Source organism: Stegodyphus dumicola, chromosome 6 (genome assembly GCF_044657685.1).
Source record: "Stegodyphus dumicola isolate Sdum_Otavi_A_Nest chromosome 6, ASM4465768v1".
Lineage (NCBI taxonomy): Eukaryota > Metazoa > Arthropoda > Arachnida > Araneae > Eresidae > Stegodyphus > Stegodyphus dumicola.
In genome coordinates this window covers 145286606-145306410 of record NC_140773.1, presented here as the reverse complement: position 1 = coordinate 145306410, position 19805 = coordinate 145286606, and the positions used below count along the sequence as shown (strand labels likewise).

At 31.1% G+C, this 19805-nt stretch overlaps 1 protein-coding gene across 3 annotated transcripts in view; it reads left to right on the top strand.

The window, feature by feature from the left end:
* Positions 1 to 19805, top strand: part of Exo70 (exocyst complex component 7) — an 89501-nt gene that overhangs the window by 11285 nt on the left and 58411 nt on the right. For all 3 annotated transcript variants that reach the window (XM_085818960.1, XM_085818961.1, XM_085818959.1), the window contains exons 3-7: positions 7452 to 7536; positions 12090 to 12195; positions 12274 to 12391; positions 15254 to 15298; positions 19004 to 19121. In XM_085818960.1, the coding sequence (XP_085675086.1) occupies positions 7452 to 7536; positions 12090 to 12195; positions 12274 to 12391; positions 15254 to 15298; positions 19004 to 19121 (472 nt within the window). The remainder of the gene's footprint in view (positions 1 to 7451; positions 7537 to 12089; positions 12196 to 12273; positions 12392 to 15253; positions 15299 to 19003; positions 19122 to 19805) is intronic.

The window sequence follows — 19805 nt, the reverse complement described above, 5'->3', positions numbered from 1 at the left end:
TATTAATTTCATTTCTAATGTATTTCAGGTGAATCTAATTTTTATGAACCTTATGTTATTAACTGTGGACTATTATAAACTATTGCTATAGGTCTTGAAAGGTATGATAATTTTGATACCATTCTTTTTGATTTGAAGAATTTTTTTAGTCTCTTCAAGAAAATGGAAGTCTGCTGTGTCTATTGTAGAGAATTTTATGTTAGTTAACCAGTTAGACTAGAAGAGAAACACGCTAATGTGACAATCAAAATCGTAAAAACAACCTTGTATTTAGCGTAGGTGTAATGATGATGATGATACGCTAAATACAAGGTTGTTTTTACGATTTTGATAGTTACCAGTTATTTATAATTTCAGCAATTGTCATTATTTCACACGTAGCGATAATTTGCTTCACGTTTGTTAGGGTTATTGGACTAAGTAGCATTATTTATCAGTATAACTCTACACAATGATGCAAAATAATGTCTGGATTTCTGTTTATAAGTCCATTTCCTAGTTTTTGCATTACTTACATTTATCCCACCAGCCGTGGAACTCTCTTTCAAGCAGTATGATTTTGTACTAGTTACGGATAAAACATTATATACTGTATTTGCCAGCATATGAGATGTACATTTTTCTTTGAAAATAGATCTGAAAAACAGAGTGCATCTTATACGTCGATACTCAGTTTTTGATTTCATTAATTTCTGGAAATTTCCTTTATTTGGAGTTATGTGATTTTTTCCTGGTTTCCTTGCACAGTGTTACAGTCACGCAGAGTTCAGTGAATGCGCATGCGCTCTCATAGACGATCACAGCTGGGTTTTTTTAAACTTTCCTGTTTTTGGAAACGACTTTTAAGTGTGTGAAATTTCTATTGTTAAATTTTCTTAAATTTGTTGGCAAGTTAATGCTCAAAAACAACGTCGGCATTGCTACAGCATAGCATACAAGCTACATGTGATTACGTATGCTAAGGAACATGGAAACAGCTGCAGAGAGGCATTTCGGGCCACCCCCAACTGAGAAAATGATAAGAACTTGGTGGAATCAGGAAGAGGATTTAAAGAAAGCAACTCACAGTAAACACAACTTATGAAGGGGAACTGCACAACGGCAGAGTTGAAAACTTGGATTTTAGCGGAAAAGCAGGACTTTCAGTCTCTACAAAAGTGATTATTGTGAAATGTGATCAAGTGATAGTAGTAACAACTGATAGAGAGATTGTCGATTTTACTGGATCAACCTCATGATGTTTAAGATTCATGAAGAGAAACCAGCTATGTATGCTGGCTGAAACAAACATATCACAAAAGATGCCAGACAAATATGAACAAACAATTATTGAATTTCATTGCTTTGTCATTAATGCACAAAAAAAAGGGGGAAATTTTGAACTTGCACAAATAGGAAACATGGACAAGGTTCCTCTGACTTTTGATGTGCACTAAAACAAAACTCTAAAAAGTGTTGCTCTTAAAACTTCAGGGCACGAAAAAATTCACTGCACAGGTGTTAAATCCTGCTGTGCTGATGGAACAAACGTGCTACCACTATTGATTATTAAAAGTAAGACACTATCCAAAGAAAATTTACCTAAAAAAGTGTTTATACATGTTCATACAAAAGGCCGGAAGGATGGAGGAAGAAGAATGTTATAGATAGATAAAATTTGGTCGAGGAGCCCTGGCGGACTGTTGAAGAAACCTGCCTTTCTAGTATGGGATCAGTTTCACAGAACAGAAGATGTTAAAAGTAAATTTAAAAAACTGATACTCAGTTAATTGTTATTCCAGAAGGCCTAACTAGTCAGCTTCAACCTTTAGATGTCTGCATTAATAAATCATTTAAGGGATTTATGAAGAAGTTTAACAACTGGATGCAGTCTTCAAATTTTGAGGTTACACCATCAGGAAGAAGGAAGAGGCCTACTATTTCACAAGTTTGTGAATGGGTCAAAGGTTCATGGTATGCTGTGAAAGTAGAGTCAGTTTTTAAATCGTTTATGAAGTGTGGCATTAGTAATGCACTGAATGGTACAGAGGGCAGTTTATTGTATGAGGACTCAAGTGCTGATTTAGAAGAGGTTTCAAGTGACTCTGGAGATAAGTGTCTGGGTTTTAGTGAAGAAGATTAAACGGTGTTTTTTTCCAGATACATTGGGTAATTGCAGAAAGTATTATTTGTATTGATATTTAAAATACCGTAAATTTATTATAATAATCAGTAATACAGTTTTATTCTTCAAAATGTGTGTAAAAAAGGGAGTGCATCTTATACGCCAGCAAATACAGTAATTGTCTAAAAATACTTAATATCTGCTCTTTTGTTTGTTATAAACCTGAATGATTCTTGATAAGCCATCTTTTTTTAATGAACAAGGATATAAATCAACTTTTATTGCTGTATTTTTTCCTGGCATTTTGAAAACAATGAGTTTGAGGGCTATAGAATCACATTTGTAACCAAACTGCATTTCATTTACAGCTAGTCAAAACAATTAATATCTGTTGAAAGGAGGGAAAACAGTTTGTTATGGCTGACAAGAGAATGACACAAGGTTATTTAAAATCATGTAAACTATCTTAAAAGATTGTAATATATTCCTTTTTAAACAGAGACATGCTAGAATGGGTTTAAAAAGAAGGAAAACTCAAATGTTTTCTTTTTCCCGCAGCTGGTACTGAGTGCAGAAGTTGTGGTGGTGCTGCAATCATTAGAACAAATAAGGGCATTTTGGGAAGAGAATTTGTTTTGTGTTTTGCAATATTGGAATCTGTAATTTTGGTCCAACGAGTGTTTCATAGATGATTTGGAAAAGATAGTCCAACTGACAAAAGCTTTCAAAAGTAGTATACGAGTCTGAAGAAATAGGTTGTTTTTGTAAAGGCACAGTTAAAAGCAGGAATGTGGAAAAGATAGAACTATATTTCTACACAGCCCAAAGAAATCAACTAATAAAGCGATTTATGAAGTGGTACTTCTGCAAACAATATGGCATGTTTAAGGAAACAGTTGTAAATGAAACCTTTTAGATTGTAGTTGAGTCAAGCTTTGCTTCCTAGAAACGAGGATCAATAAGGGGAGTTTTCTATGAACATGTAGGACAAATATGAACATGAGAATTTTTTTTCTTGCCCTTCCTCTTATTCAGTGGTGAGGCAACATTCCCTGTCAGCGGGAAAGTTAAATGTGTCACAATGTGCAAATCTGAAGGACAGAAAACCCTCATTGTACATGGAGCATGAACAAGATTCAGCTAAAGGAAATGTGTTTTGTGCAATTTTGGAGATCCATTATTATTATTATTATTATTATTATTATTATTATTATTATTTGAAAAGATGGTGAATGGCAATACATGTCTTGGTATGTTACAGATCTGGTTTTTCTCTAGAGGAAGACTCGAATAATTTTTTTGTTTTTCAGCAGGATGGTGCTGGAAGTGTATGGATCAATAATGAGAGATGAGAGATCTCAATAATAAGATTCCTAATTGTTGGATTGGCCACAGTAGAACAAACAGCAAAGTTTTGTGTCCTTGGGCCTCCAAGTCTTGGACATTACTCCATTGACTTTTTCTTGTGGGACTTTGTGAAAGACAAAAGTGTATGTGCTACCTTACCTATGCAACTTGGAGGCATATGAATATGACTAGATTGCACTCTGAACTTAGTAACACCAGACATGCTCAAACAACTGGGGGAAGAAATGGATTATTATCTGGATGTTGTGTTCACGGGACTTGGTCGAGGAGCCCTGGCGGACTGTTGAAGAAACCTGCCTTTCTAGTATGGGATCAGTTTCACAGAACAGAAGATGTTAAAAGTAAATTAAAAAAACTGATACTCAGTTAATTGTTATTCCAGAAGGCCTAACTAGTCAGCTTCAACCTTTAGATGTCTGCATTAATAAATCATTTAAGGGATTTATGAAGAAATTTAACAACTGGATGCAGTCTTCAAATTTTGAGGTTACACCATCAGGAAGAAGGAAGAGGCCTACTATTTCACAAGTTTGTGAATGGGTCAAAGGTTCATGGTATGCTGTGAAAATAGAGTCATATTGAATACTTATAATGTCATAAAATAAAAGTATTTAACTTGCCCTTTCCATTAAATTTTTCTGGTAAGTGTTTGTTTATAATTGACTGTATATTCTAGTAAGTTCAATACCATACTTCACTATGAATAACCTTATAGTTTAGAACAATCACCTGCAGGAAATTTGTAGTCATAATGTCCTAAACAGAGCTTTTGGCAGAATTGGAGTCCATAAAAAGATGACAGAAATCGATGAAAGTCTTTTTACATAGTGCAGAAACAAAGCGGTTTAAATACTTCTGAAGCAGTGGCTATTCAGTGTATTATGCAGAGTGACTGATAGTGCATTATTTTAAGAACTGCAGACAGAAGTGCAGCTTAGAGTTCTGCATCAATGTTTGCTGCAACTTTGACGGGATCTCTGTCAACTTTCGTCGTCTTAATACTGTTTTTGCTTTCATTTGATTTTGTTTTTCTTTTTTGTCATGAGGATTCCCCTCCAGATATCTTCTATAATCCTGTATTATAGGCAAAAATTGTAAGTTATTTATGTAAATAAAAATTGTATCATTCCAGATTCAGAGTTGTAATGCTGAAATTTTTAATTATTATTATTTTGATTCTGTAAAGGTTTTATATATAATTTTATTATGTTTGATGATTTAACTATTGTGACTTCAAAATACAATAATATTCAGCATATTATAAGAGCAACATTTACAAGTTTATGTATATATGTACACACCATATTTTTCACCATGTAACATGCACTTTTAATGCAAAAAATAAGATCGAAATTTATGGGTGCGCATTATACACCAGATATAAAAGTAAAAGATTTAAAGATAAAGAAAAGATAAGCATATTGTTTATTTAAAAGAAATGATTTACCTTACAAACTTAAAAAAAATTTCATTATTGGATATCGTGAAAAGTTCGTCAAATTCATGTTCCGTTAAAAACATCAGCAAATTCTGTTTCATCTGCTCCATCATTTATGAACCATAAATAAATAATTATCTTCCATTCCATCTATATTTTTAAAGTGATTTTGACTTATGTAGGAACTAATTTCATTCCATGCTTTTATTATCTACTTTATTTCTAGACTGGCAAGATGAATTTAGCCTCCTTTTGTGAATAGCATCCATGTATTCCACTGTCGTTTTAAATTTTCATTAAATTGTTTATTGGTACACACATCTAACGGCTGAACTAATGTCATTAATCCACCTGGAATAATTGCCATGTCTGTATTATACTCTGAACAGTTTCTTCATATATGTTAGATAGGACTTGAACATGTCCCAAATGAAAAAAAATTCTGGATTCTTCAAGGCAAGAGGCTCTTTTACCAAACATTTCTTATCCATAGTTTCATACCATTTCATCCATCCTTCCTTTCATATAAACATGAATGAAAACACCATTTGAGAAATTACATTTTGACATCATCTTTTTTTTAAAAATAACCCTGAGTTTTAATTTTGTATCATCCGATAAGCAGGGAAATACTACAGCAAAGTGAGATTTTTCGTGGCCTGTTGTTTTAATATGAATCTTTTTTTTTTTTTTCCTTTCGCATCCATTGTTTTATTTCCTATCGTACTGAATATTAGTGGAGTTTCGTTTATATATCTAATATGTGACAGTAAATAATTTTTTTGGCTTTCGTAGGTCAATAACACACTTTTGGAAACTTAACAATTTGTTGTCCGAATCTTTCAGAATCCTTTGCAAAACTTTTGTTTTTGCTCATAAAACTAAACTGTCCCATGCCTTAAGTCAGCTACACCAGCTCAAAGTTTCTTTAAAGTTTTCATTTTCATTTTCATTTTTTTTTCCCCCCTCACTTTAAGGCAAATAAACATACACTGTTTCTTGTTACAGTTAACCCAATCTGGTGATTTTGTAGGAGCCAGTGTGCAACACTTTCCACTAGGGTAGGACATGTTGTTAATTCCTTATACAAAGCAGATTTATTCTTTGGCATAAATCTTGGGTTGATTTCATTTTTCTTCCACTCATGTATGGAACTTTCACCCACACTAAGCATCCTTGTTGCAGCACAATTTCTATTTTCTTTCCCGTATTTAATGATTTTGCTTTTGCAACCGCACTATATTTGTTTTATTTAGTAGGAGCCATATTTGCTACTAAAAGGAACTCTAGATCAGTTGTATTTCAACTAAAGCAAATGTGATTTTTTAAAGCCTTCAATTTTCACTTCAGAATCGCAGCTTCAAATGATTACATACAGAGCTTCAATTGCGCCAGAGCCTAGCTCCGGAACTTCTTGATTTTTAGAATAAATCATAATTCTAGATGGAGTGCACCGGAGTCCTAAACCAGAAGGCTTCGGCACTTATTCTGTGTAACTGCAAAAAATTTCAATAGAAATATGATCTCAATTTTATTTTTGGCAATAAAATTATATTAAAAATCACTTATTAAATTTTAATTTATCTCTGTACATTTTAATTTAATTTTAATCATTTAATTACTTTAATCTTTAAGTATGTAATTATTTTAATGAATAATAATGATTAATTAAATAGCAATACAAAAATTGATTATTAGTATTAATAATTTTTAATTAATCTGGTAATAGTTAACAATTCAATTTTTAAATTATTAAGGATTCTAATCGCCATTTTATTTATTTATTTACTCTTGTTCCTTTTCCTGACGGTCTTACATAGGGCTCCGGCACTTCTAATTTTAGAAACTGTGCCCTGATTACAGAAAGATAAAACATCCGATTCCTAATTCAACGAATTCATTGAGGTCAGAAGTTCATTCTTACCCCAGATTGTGTCCCACTTTTCTTGAATCCCTTGAATAACATTCTTGTGCACACCTGCACTAAATACAATCCGCTCGTTTTGCAGAATTATTTACTTTCTGAAGCATTTCACCCACAGTTATATTGTTCCCCTTATTGCTTGTCAGTTCAGTATACCATTGTTCGAAAGCCTGGGAAAATTCTTCGAATGAATGACTTTGAAATCATAAGTGTGCATTTGTGTTCAGAACATGCAGTATATTTTTTGATATTTATTTTTTAATATTTTTCATTACTACATAGAAATTAATAAGAAATGCATAAACATCAGTAAGAATCGGTGATCAGATTAAAATCAGTTTTAAGAAATGGTTTGCTGTCTAAAAATTGACAACAAAATTACCACTATGTAAGAAATTCCCTAAATACATATTACAATTTGCTTTAAAAAATGATTTGCCAAATTAAAAATATTTTGCATGTTGGCTGAATTCTGCCGTTTGTTGATTTTTAATTTGGGAAATCTAAATAATTTTATATTTTAATATTTAATATTTAAATCATTTTAATCATTTCATAAGAAAGGTAAAAATTACTTTTATTTTCAAGTTTTATTTATGCATCCTTAATTATGAAAGATATTGATAAAATATTAGATAGACTGGATTATGTTATACAGTATTATAAAATTCCTAAAGAAGTGGAAACATCAATTCGTGTAGGGTAAGTTTGTATTTTGTTACATTTTCATCCAATACATGTGATATGTATGTCTCATTGCAGTAAATTATTATTAGTATTATACATTCATTATGCATATTTATTGCACTTTAAGCATTTTCAAAATTAATTGTAATCTGTTTTCTAAATTCATTAATGATAAAAAATTTTTTAATTGTTTGAATTTATATAGCATGAATCATGAGTTTTAAAAGGCATATTTCAAACACAATGTGATTTTTTGAAAAATCTGTTATTACTATAATTGCAAAGTAATGGAGATAAGATGATGCTTTTCAAATGGCTTGCTTTGTTACATTAGGAAGCAATATGTTGTCGTGTCAGTATGTTGTTGTCCATGTATTTTATGGAAGAGTGGTTGCCAGAGCCTCGAAGAGATTGGACCTTCTACTTCCACCCCAGTTTTGAAGGAGAGCTCCCCGGGCGATGGTCCGAGGGTCTTCTACCCCTCTCCCCTACCGTCACAACTTCGTGAGAGGACTTTTGGTTCACCATATATTTAGAGTGCCTCCATGCTGCAAAGATATTATACATTTACGAACATATATGCCTTCTCTGGGATTCGACCCTGGGTCCTTCGGTACTGCAAAAAGCTCTCCTGACCACTACACCATACAAATGGTAGGAAGTAATACAGTCAAAAGTCTTTAATCTGGACTCGTCAGGCGATTCCGGATTAGGGGTTTTTCCATATTATAGATCATCAATTTAAAGCTGGTAAGATGGCATGCAGAAATTATAAAATTAAAAATATGAAACCGTAATTTATGAAATAAAGAGCAATTATGATCTAAAGGGTTCATTGCATGCAGCCCTGCCCCGGCAGAGCAGCGTGAAATTGATAAACAGATTTTGGAATGGTTAGAGAAACAAAGGATACGCCTTTATACATTTTTTGCAACAATTCCGCTTTTTGTTTGATGGATATCGAAACATGCTTTCGCTTTGTAGATCCTTTGGCTGCTCCAGAATCGGAAATTCTTTTTGACATAATCAAAAGTTCAAGCTTACTTTTATAAAATTGCTCTAACAGTCTGCAAAAAATAGTAAGCCGGATCCAATTAGAAGATTAAGGAACAATAAATTAAAATTTGGAAAATAAATTAAAATTGTCATGATTTACAATTGGTAGCATCTTTGTTGAAATCATGACATTATATGTATTGAAAAAATTAGAATTGCCTCTCTAAAAGTGCTGTGTGGTCAATAAGAGCATTTTAATATTAAAAAAAAATTTCAGCTTCTTATATACAATACTTTGGAAAATATATATAATTACCATTGTAGAAAACTTTTCCATATCTTCTCTTGAATTTGTTTAGCATAGAAAGATATAATAGCTTCACTATTGTATTTGCACTATGAGTGTTGTATGTCATTCAGTTGGTAACAACTGTAAATATATTTACTGCTGAGTAGCAATGAGCTGTTTTGTCATATATATTTGTGTATATTAACATATAGATTGGAAAGACTTTGATTTGGACCCGTGTTCGAATCCCGGAGAAGGTGTATATGTTCGTAAATGTATAATATCTTTGCAGCATGGAGACACTCTAAATATATGGTGAACCAAAAGTCCTCTCGTGTGTTGTGATGGTAGGGAAGAGAGGTGACATTAAAAAATTGGTATTCTTTCCATCACAAACTTCCTAGTGGTCTGTATAGAAATAAGTTCTATTTGGTCTCTATAAATCAAATTCCTGTATGGTTTACTTTATGATAATTACATTTAGACATTTCATCATTGTCATAATTATAACTATGAATTTAAAACTTACTTGCCATGTCATTCTAAAAATAATAAAAATTTGCATGATTATTATATGTAATGATTAGGTACTTGCATGTTACCGTAACAACCATATAAGTCTCCAGATTTTCAGAATGGGCCAAACTCTGGCAACCATGTGCATAAACATTAATTAGGCAACTGTACATAACAGTACATAACAGTCAAGTAATATTGCCATTTTTGTTTGCATTCTTTTTGTTATAGTTCAAGTTCCATTGATTTTATATACCAATTATGATGTTTTTTGCCTTAAATTCAATTTTAAGGTTTGTGGAATTAGTCAGCAATGGAAGAAACTGTGGTAAAATTTCTGCAGGAATGCAGTATTTTATCGCAACATTGCTGAAGGGAACTATAGTGACATCCATTTGATAGATAACCTATGAGCAATGATGAATTTATGCGTTCTGTGATGCTTTTTTAAGTGAAAACAGACTGCTAATTACACTGGGAGAAGAACAGAGCAAAAAATAAGAAAATGATTTTGAAAAAAGTATATTTTATTTTAATTTTGTATTATATGATCCTTATTTAATAATTAAAATTTGTATTTTAAATTGCTAAAATATGTTTTCTTTTGCTATGTCGATAATGTTTGGCACTTTATGATCAATGCTAGTTTGGGAATTTTCTTTAAAAAGTTGCAAAAATCACCAACTTGCAACCGGTAACTTGTACCTTTTCATCTGTAAAAAATCTCCAGATTGTCCTTGGTGGTTGCATTAATGTGCAAGTACCAGTGAAGGATGTTAAACCATAAATAAATTTGAAATGAAAATTATATTTAAATAATTAAGCAAGAAACTTGCATTAATTAAGGTGTGCATTGTAAGTTACTAGTCTAAGTTAATTTCAGATTTTTAATTGGATTTTCAGTTAAAGTATTATTTTATCTGTAAATATCAATGCAAATATTTGTACTTATACATATGTATATAATTGGTACCATTGCCAAGCTGTAAACCTTTGTTTTCGCTTTCTTTAATTTAAATATATGTTATATGGTTTAGATTTCTCTCTTTTTTTTTTTTTTTTTTTTTTTTCCATGTTTTAGCAAATAAGAAAGCTCATGTAAAATAACCGTTAGAGGTAGTTTTTGAAGATCGTTTTGTACTTTCACTTTTTCTGATAGTGCACCTGTAAAGTTGCTAGTTGTCAGTAACTACTTTTTTGCCAACCTAATATGTAAAAAATGGTAGTTTTTAAATATTAGTTTTGAAAAATCTTTAATAGTTTTGAAAAATACCGGCACCTTGAAAATTAAATAAAACAGCAATGAATTATTGAAATTAAAAGCACAAGAAACAGCCACAATAAAACAGTAAAAATTACATAAAACAAGCATCCATAAGGGAACTCTGAAAATTTCATAAAACATCTACTATGAACACACATCATTTATAACACACTACATCTACAATGAAAATTTTTCTTTTTTTTTTTTTTAGTGCAAAGGGGCTTTGCCCTTGAAGGACTGTTGTTTTCATTTTGTGATTTTGTGTTGGTTCACTATAAATGTCTGTTCCACTTTTCAAACTGTTGCCACCAAATGTGAGAGTCCTGCATTATATTTAAAGAAATTAAATAATGAAAAATCTGCATAAATGTTTGTATATTTCTCACATTGTGATAAAACAACAGTACATAGAGTCATCGAATTTTGAATAACGTTATCCTACTGAAAATATGGGCATGTGAAAGCCCAAATTTGAAATTTGGAATTTGTTTTATTATTGATTTCATATTTTGTAAAATTTTAATGAATTTTTGATTGACAAGTTCAAGGATTTCAAAGCAAGCAATGGCAACGTTATACAGAAAAAACATTTTTATCTGCTGCGTGGGAAACTGTATCGGAAATTCTTAAGATATGCTCAATTTAAAACTATTTTGCGATATTGCTCTTGAACTGAATTTTATGGTTTAAGTGTGAAGAACGTGATATTTAATAAATAAAGGTAACAGACAAAATGTTAAAAAAATCAAAGAATTGTAGAATTCTCAGCATTGCATAGCAACTTGGCACCCATGTACACATTAACTTAAGGGGAGGGGAAAGAGAGAGAGAGAGAGAAATCCTGTTATTTAGAAAAACTAATTATTTTTTGACATTCTTCTTTTTCCATATGAGACACGATACTTCTTGCAGATAATAACACCAATCAGTAGTTGTATTTGGAGACGTATCAAAACAGGAAAAACTGTAAAAATGACAAAACTTAACCAGATGTATATTCTTCAGATGGGCAATAAATAAAGTGAACAGCTGTAATGAACAATATTCAGCTATTTTTGTACCAATTTCCTGCTCGCATTTGAACACTTTGCTGGCAATCTTTAATAGTATATTTTCATACAATTTGATTGTTTGCCTTATGAGAATTCCAAAATAGCACCCATTACGTGCTGGCATAATTTTTGCACAACCATTAGTGGATAGATAAAATATATGTTCATTATATTCTGGGTTGCCTACTTTGGCGATGTAGCACCTTGCCTCAATCATTCTTTACATGGTTGGGCAAATAATGCTAAAGTGCCGATTTTTCTTTCTTTCTTCATTATTATTATTATTTGGAACATTCATGATTTTAGTATGGCATGGTGTTGTTTATAAATATACTGACATATAATTAAAAATATTGGCAGCATATTATTCTATTAAAATTAGTGATTAATAATATGGATATGTTATAATTATGTTAAAATTGCATAATAATTCAATATTATGTTTTTGTAGGCCAAGTGGTTCTTTGCAGTCGTATTTAGATTGTTTAAAAAAAGTGCAATCTTCCATAGCGTTTTTTGAAGGCATTAATCGAGATTGTTCAGAACTGGAAGAACTGGTTAGTTTTAGACCATGAATCTTTAGTTTTATCTATCTGTTGTTCATATTGGAAATTCAAACATTCTACCTTTTTCAGACATCACTTTTTGATGAAGGTGCAGGGGCTTTGAAATCTGAATTTCGCAACCTTTTGTATCGTCATAGTAAACCGGTGCCTGCTGTAACTGTTCTGGATATGCTTGGAATGGATGAAGGTTAGTAATACATTAAAATTGAATTCTTGTGAAGTGTATCATAAATATGCTTTTTTCTCAGTTCTGATACTCCATTTTTATTAATAATGTGATCGTTAAATCTTTGTATGTTTTTTCTACGTTTTTCACCTTAGTACAGTAAAAGGCTGACTATCTGGCATTTAAGTAATCAGAATACTTTTTAATTTTAGAAACTTTAAAAAAAATTAAAATTAAGCAAATAAGTAAAGCATGAATAGACTGCTTTGAATCAAAAACTATCACTAAACAGTTCAGTTTAGCACCAGTAATCAATAAGCATAATGTAATGTTTCAGCTTTATGTAAACCCAATTAGTTCTTGATAAATCGATTTAACTTTTGTTTAAAACAATATTAGTTATCTGTTGTTTATCTGTTTTCAATAGCATTTTGAAAAAAAAATTATTAAAATTTGGGTTTGACTTCAATGGAACAGTATGCACAGATAATTTTCCAAATTATGGCATCCTGGCATCAAGAAAAGCGTAACTTATATGAAAATGGATTGATATTGCTGTGCAACGTGAAAAAATGTGACAAGCGATTTAAATTTATTATAGGTCATGTCCATAACTTGTGTAAGTTGATTTACTAAATAAAGGGCATCTGTTCCGTCAAACTTCTACATGGATGACTGGCGTAAGTTTGCCAAGATTCACCAAGAATTGATTGATTCCTTAGGAATAGTGAAGTTTGCACAAAATCAGTAAAAAGCAGTTGCTTTCAATTCTTAAAGTGATCATTGCTAAATTTCCAACAGAAACAAAAAAATAAAATAAAATAAATAAAAAAAAATAAAAATATATAAAAACAAAATCTGAAATGTTTCAGATTTTAAATTACGTCCAAAGGGGCGTTTTTTAACATTTTGTGTGTTACCTTTCTTTGTTAAATATCATGTTCCTCGCACTTAAACCATAAGATCCAGTGCAACAGCAATATCGCAAAATAGTTTTAAAACGAGCATATCTTTAGAATTTCCGATACAGAGACTCACGCGCTGGAGATAAAAATGTTTTTTCTGCACAACGTTGCCATTGCTCGCTTTGAAATCCTTGAGTTTGTTAATCAAAAATTCGTCAAAGTTTTAAAAAATAGAAAATCGATCATAAAACAAATTTCAAATTTCAAATTTGGTCTTCCACATGCTCATATTCGTTGGAGGATTACGGTATTCAAAATTCGATGACTCTATGTACCGTTGTTTTATCACAATACGAGAAATATACATACATTTATGCAGATTTTTCATTATTTAATTTCTTCAAATATAATGCAGGACTCTAACATTTTGTGGCAACAGTTTGAAAAGTGAACCGACATTTATGAGTCCGACGCAAAATGCCAAAACGAAACTAATAGTCCTTTGGGATTCAAATCCCTTTGGACTAACAAAAAAAAAAAAAAAAAAAAACACTAATAAATAAGTATTGATTTTAGGTATAAATAATTCAAGTATATTAGTAGTAATATGTATGTACGTAATAATTTTTTTCAATTACGAGTTATTTTTTCCCTACTGTAAAAAATTTTTAAACTGCACCAAAATGATTTTGCTAATGTATAAGTGTAAAAAATATTTACATCCTTATTATAGTGGCCTCCAAGATTGAATCACTAATCAGAGGTATCTTGTCAAAATCTTGTCACTTGTTCTTATATACTATGTGTTATTTTTTTGCTCGCGCCACATGTTTTTTTATTAACATTGTGTTTCATTTTTGTTAAAAGTTTTGAATTTATGTTAGTTTTTCAAAAATATTTCTTGCTTTTTTGTGAATGTGCTGTTAACAATCTTTAATTTACTAAATAAAGAGGTAGGTACCATATCATTTTTTCAAGCAATTTTTTTTTACCTGACAAGCAAGTATGCAAAAATAGTCACAACAGGAAACTATATGTTAACGCCAAAATCATTTGGAGGTATAGTGTTAAAAATTGTAAAAGAAAGAAGGGCCTTCATGTTGGAAATTGGTTTAGTGTTTTAAGAATATTATTAGTCATTGCTGTTAGATTTATGTATTCTTGGGTAGAGGAGTTGATATTCATCAAATGGTGTGATAAACAGCTTAATATGTGTGAAATTCTGCAATTGATTGGAACAATTGCATGCAAAAAGTGTGATCCCTGCAGCTGATGCAAAGATTCAATGGGCGAATAGGTAGTCCCAAAATAGTTGAAATCTATGTTCATAAAAATAACGTAAGAACAACAGTGGCAGTGTACGCCTACTACAGTGGACTTTTCGAGGAATATGCCAGGCAGATGGCGAGTGCTTTGTCATCAGATCTCAAATAGCAATGCTTGTACATTTATGGAGATAATTATTGAACATGTATAAGATGGATCAATGTCAGACTGCTGGAAGGGACATAAAATGGAGCATCTTGAAGAAGCTGGTTACAGTCATTTTACTGTAAACCAAAAGTATAATTTTGTAGATCCAACAGTAGGTGTTCACAGCCAGAATGCAGAAAGAATATGGGGTTTAACCAAGTGGTGTAATAAAAACAACGGAGCACAACTCAACATCACCTCGAATCGCATCTTTCAGTGTTTAGTGTAGAACATTGGAAGAAATTATGTTTTTGGTGAGTTGTTGAAAGCAATTTTGGAAATATGCCCTTGTTGTAATGATTATTAAAATTCTGAAAAACAACAAGGGAGTATTATTGTTATTGTATATTTTGTTGTTTATTTTTATCTTTGTGTTTCATGAACTGGTGCGGTATCTCGATTGATTAATGATTCAATCATGGGGGTTGCTGTAAAGAAATACCAAAAAAAAATGTAATGAAAATATTCTAAAATGATTTTATGTATAAATTTTCATATTTTGTAGAAATACCAACAGATGAAGAAAGATTAGCTGTAGAGCCATTACCTGGTATGCTATAAAGGTTTTTATGACCTTTCATTTTATATATTAAAGGGTCTTTCTCATATCATTATATGTATAAAGGATGTTCACTTTGTATATAATTTATTCACTTTAAAGTTCTCTCCCTCTCTCTCTCTATATATATATACATTTAATTTTTATTTTTATCACCTAATGCCTTAAAAATGTTGGTACTTTCTTATTATCCACACACTTGCTGAAAAGTTGCAAACTCGTTGGGGACTAATTTTTCACCTTGCATTGCTGTTATCCCCGTACACACAGCAGTCTGTTTTTGCTTAAAAATACATAAGAAAATTGCTAAAACAGATGTGATGATGCATGTATATGCGGGTTTAACATAACTGCTTTTGGGTGGCATTGTGAGCTACCATGCAACTATTTTGATGATATACTTTGCCTTGTTTTTGCAACTTTTGGGTGGGGAGGAACAGATAATAAGAAAGCAGCATAGTCTTTAAGAGAAGTTTATTTTTCTTTGTTGTTAGAGACAAAAATAGAAAAGAATATCATCATTGTCCATTTTCATCATGTAATTCATCATCTCAGAAAAGAATATCATCATTTTTTAACTATAGTAAATTAATTGCATTATAGATGCATATAATCAGTATATAAGGCACTGTATAACATGGAATGCTTATAGGCTTGTAATGGATTGAATGCACACAAAACCGGTGATAATTTGATAAAATTTATTTCCTCAGAAGAAACAGCCTACAGTTCTGGAACATTCCGCAAAAGTAACAGAGCACAGTCAGTAGTTACCACTTCAAACTACTAAGAACATTAAACACAGTTTAATGCAAAGTGTATCTAAAGAGCAAAGCTCACAGGGAGATCTCTCAATACTCCGAAGTCTACTCTGCACTGAAAAACTGAGACCAGTTTGCTCTCTCTGGCCTTATATAGTTTTTCCTGGCTGCCAAGAAATCTTTAAGGCCTTCCATTTCTTGAAATTACTGGAAAGCATATATGATTGAAGTTACATATATCACCGGTTACGATTTCATACAGGATGGATTAGTTATTGAATTACAGTGGCAATTATAGTTATACAGGGACAGGAGCCAAATGTCACCTAGTATGGCTTTTGGCGATTTCTCACTGAATTTTGTGACAAAAATTAGTTGCCAAAACCATTGTCACCTTGGCAAGAGAATGCCATTTACCTCAATGTTAAATAGACTTGCCCCTGTAACCTTATTTTTCTGGCAGAGCTTCACTTTTTCAAATATTTCATGTTACACTATACAAAAGATATAATTTCACAAAAATTATCTACATATGTAAAAAATCTGTTACAATATGTAGTCCAAGCTATTATTTAGTTATTTGCTTGTTTATTAAGAATTTTTATATTATTAGAAATATGATTATACTTTTATACTGCTGAAATTAATAATGATAAAACATGCTAAAGTAAAAATATGAATAAAACGACTTGGTAGTAAGATGAATTTAAAAAATAATAATAATAAAAAGGCTTTCCACTGTTGGAAATAATATTAATAACCATGTGACTGCATTTTATGCTTAGGTACACATTATTTGGTTTAACTTGATGTTCAACTTTCAAGCTATTTTATAATTTATTTATAAATTTCTTGTTTGATTTTTAAACATTCTATCTCTGATTTTAAATTTTGGGGAATTTATAGCATATTTTTAGAGTGGGATTTGATATAAAACCACCACCAAATTAAAAAAGCATTAAATTTCTGTGTTAGAGAACGCAAATCTCATGTTTGAAAAAGAGAAAGGAACAAATTTCTTATAGTTTATCATAGTTAAGCAATTAGTCAAAATTTCAACTTCGAAAATTATTCATAAATTTTCTTTAGTTGGTGAATTAGATTTCCTTGAAGCTATTCACATTCGCAGATATTTATCTGTCGTTAATGGCATTAATTCAAATCCATTTCTTCCTAATGGGTAAAAATTCTTTTATATTACGTTTTCATATTTTATTAGTATGAGTGCTGAGTTCCTTTTTGCTTTGCCTATTACAGTCAAAAGTCGTTAATTCGGAATGATCTATAATCCGGACCTCAAAACTAAAAACTTTCTGCGCATGCGCCGCGTTGACACATGCGCATAGGCGTTTACGCGAGCGCGTAAGACCTTTTACGACTGCGCATATGAGTGTGCGCAAGTGCAGAATACGTTTTCGCGTCCGCGTTTTATGTATAATGGACGTATAAGGTAAAATTATCTAATTATCTATTTCAGTTAATGTTGATGATTGCGTGGTTCCTTAATTTTCGAATTGGATCCGACTTATTATTTTTTGCAGACTGTAAGAGCAATTTTATAAAAGTAAGCTTAAACTTTCGATTATATCAAATAGAATTTCCGATATATATTTGTTAATATGTAAAGGATCTAAAGCGAAAGTATGTTTTGAAATCCGAAATCTGTTTATCAATTTCACGCTGCTCGGCGGGGGGATCGCTGCGGCGGGCGCGTAATGAATTGGAAGTTGATCTGTCAACACTATCCTTATCTTCAGCGCAGATGTTTTTATTTTATTTGGCTTATAATTCCTTACCAAATGTAGTATTTCATCTCGATATGCTCCGTCTTTGATATGATTTAAAACAAGTTCCTCGTCATTATAATTCGCTTTCGATAGCGAAGAAAGTGACAGAGGTTATTGAAAACGAAAAAATTTCGATTGACAAATTAATCGGTGTTCTAGACACAGCAATTATAGGACTTGAACAGCGGAACTTTGTAACTGAACAAGAAATTATGTCTGTTTAATAGAATTAAAGAGAAAGTATTATCACATGAAACGAAGCAAAACTTAAACAACTTACATTGAAAGAAATGTTTAATAAAGTAAACAAATAAATATTAAGCTTTTTCTTTTTGCAAATTTTCATACCCTTTAGATCATAATTGTTCTTTATTTCATAAATTACGGTTTCATATTTTTAATTTTAGAATTTCTGCATGCCATCTTACGAGATTTAAACTGATGATCTATAATCCGGAAAAATCGATAATCCGGAATCGCCGAAGTCCCGACGAGTCCGGATTAACGACTTTTGACTGTACTTTTAAAATAAAATGGTTGCCCTCCTCCCATTCATTGTAAAAGTGATTTTGCTACTGAAGAAAGGGTATCTATATCTGATTCTCCAAAAATTGATGAGTCCCTTCTCCAAATCGATGCTAAACATAAGTTTGCTTTTTTGGACTAATTTCAAATTTTATATTGGTGTGTTCCTGTTTCACTTTGACTGAACTTGTTAAGTATTAACTGGAAATTGATCAAAGTATATGTAATTGGAAATATCTTCAATGCAATGCATACTTAATTTCTCAAGAAGTTAACACATTATAAGGCTATAAAAATCTGAATATTTTTTTAAGCATGCTTGACTACTACTAAAATATTTTTCTTTAATTGTTTTCAGGCCTATGAACTTGTGTAAGATTTCATATTTTTTCATATCTCTTTAAATTTGAGTTAAAAATGTGATGGTGTTTTTTTTTAATTGAAATAATTCATGTTCTTATTTTTCTTTTAACCATAAGTGCTTACCTGTAATATTCGTGTTCTTATTTTTCTTTTAAATATGAATGCTTACCTCTAATTTTAAGAATTTTATATCTTCCAAAACTTTATTCACGATTACTGGTAGTTATAATTATTTAATACTGACAATTATTATTTTTCAGATAATGTACTCAAAGATCTTGTAAAAATAAGCAGTTGGTTGCAAGTTCACAAAATTGAAGAATATATTAACGTTTACTCCAAAATACGATCTGAAGTTTTGACACGATCTGTCCAAAAGTAAATTCTTTATAAATTTATTCAGACTTCTAATTGCTGATTTTCATTTTGCATGTTATTTTATTGAAGATGAGTCTTTTTTATCTTAATTCAGGTCATTCAGTTCTTTTTTTAAATATGTGTTTATTTTTTTTAAATGCAACTGTTTCTGTAAATATAATTTAAAACAAAAGTAACTAAAAGTATTAGAATTTAATTTGATATAAAAATTGTTTTTGTAGAGAACATTTTCAGTTTGTTAAAATTAAAACTATTAAAACTGTTTTGGGATTGAAATGTTCTGTCTAAAGCTTGCACATGGTTCCTCGTTATTGGTTACTTTAAACTATTTTAAAAATTATCTTTCTTTGTCTTGTAGTAATCAAAAAGTGATTTCAAAAATTCAATAGTGATTTTTTAATAAATCTTTTATAGTTAATATTATAAATCACTGTTCTCAATAACTCGAAAACACTTAAGTTTTCAAGTTATTGAGTTAGTATTGTTTTTAGTTACAACACACTTAAGTCCATAAAGTTAGGACTGCAGCTTTTATTTCACATCTCTGTAATTACTTTAACACTTTCGCCACAAAGGCGGGAACACTCACTTCTCCAAAGCGAGAACACACTCTAGGTTTTCCCTTTTTGCACAGCACTGCCCTCTGGAGGCATTTTCTAGATTTTGCAGTTCATATATGAGGGA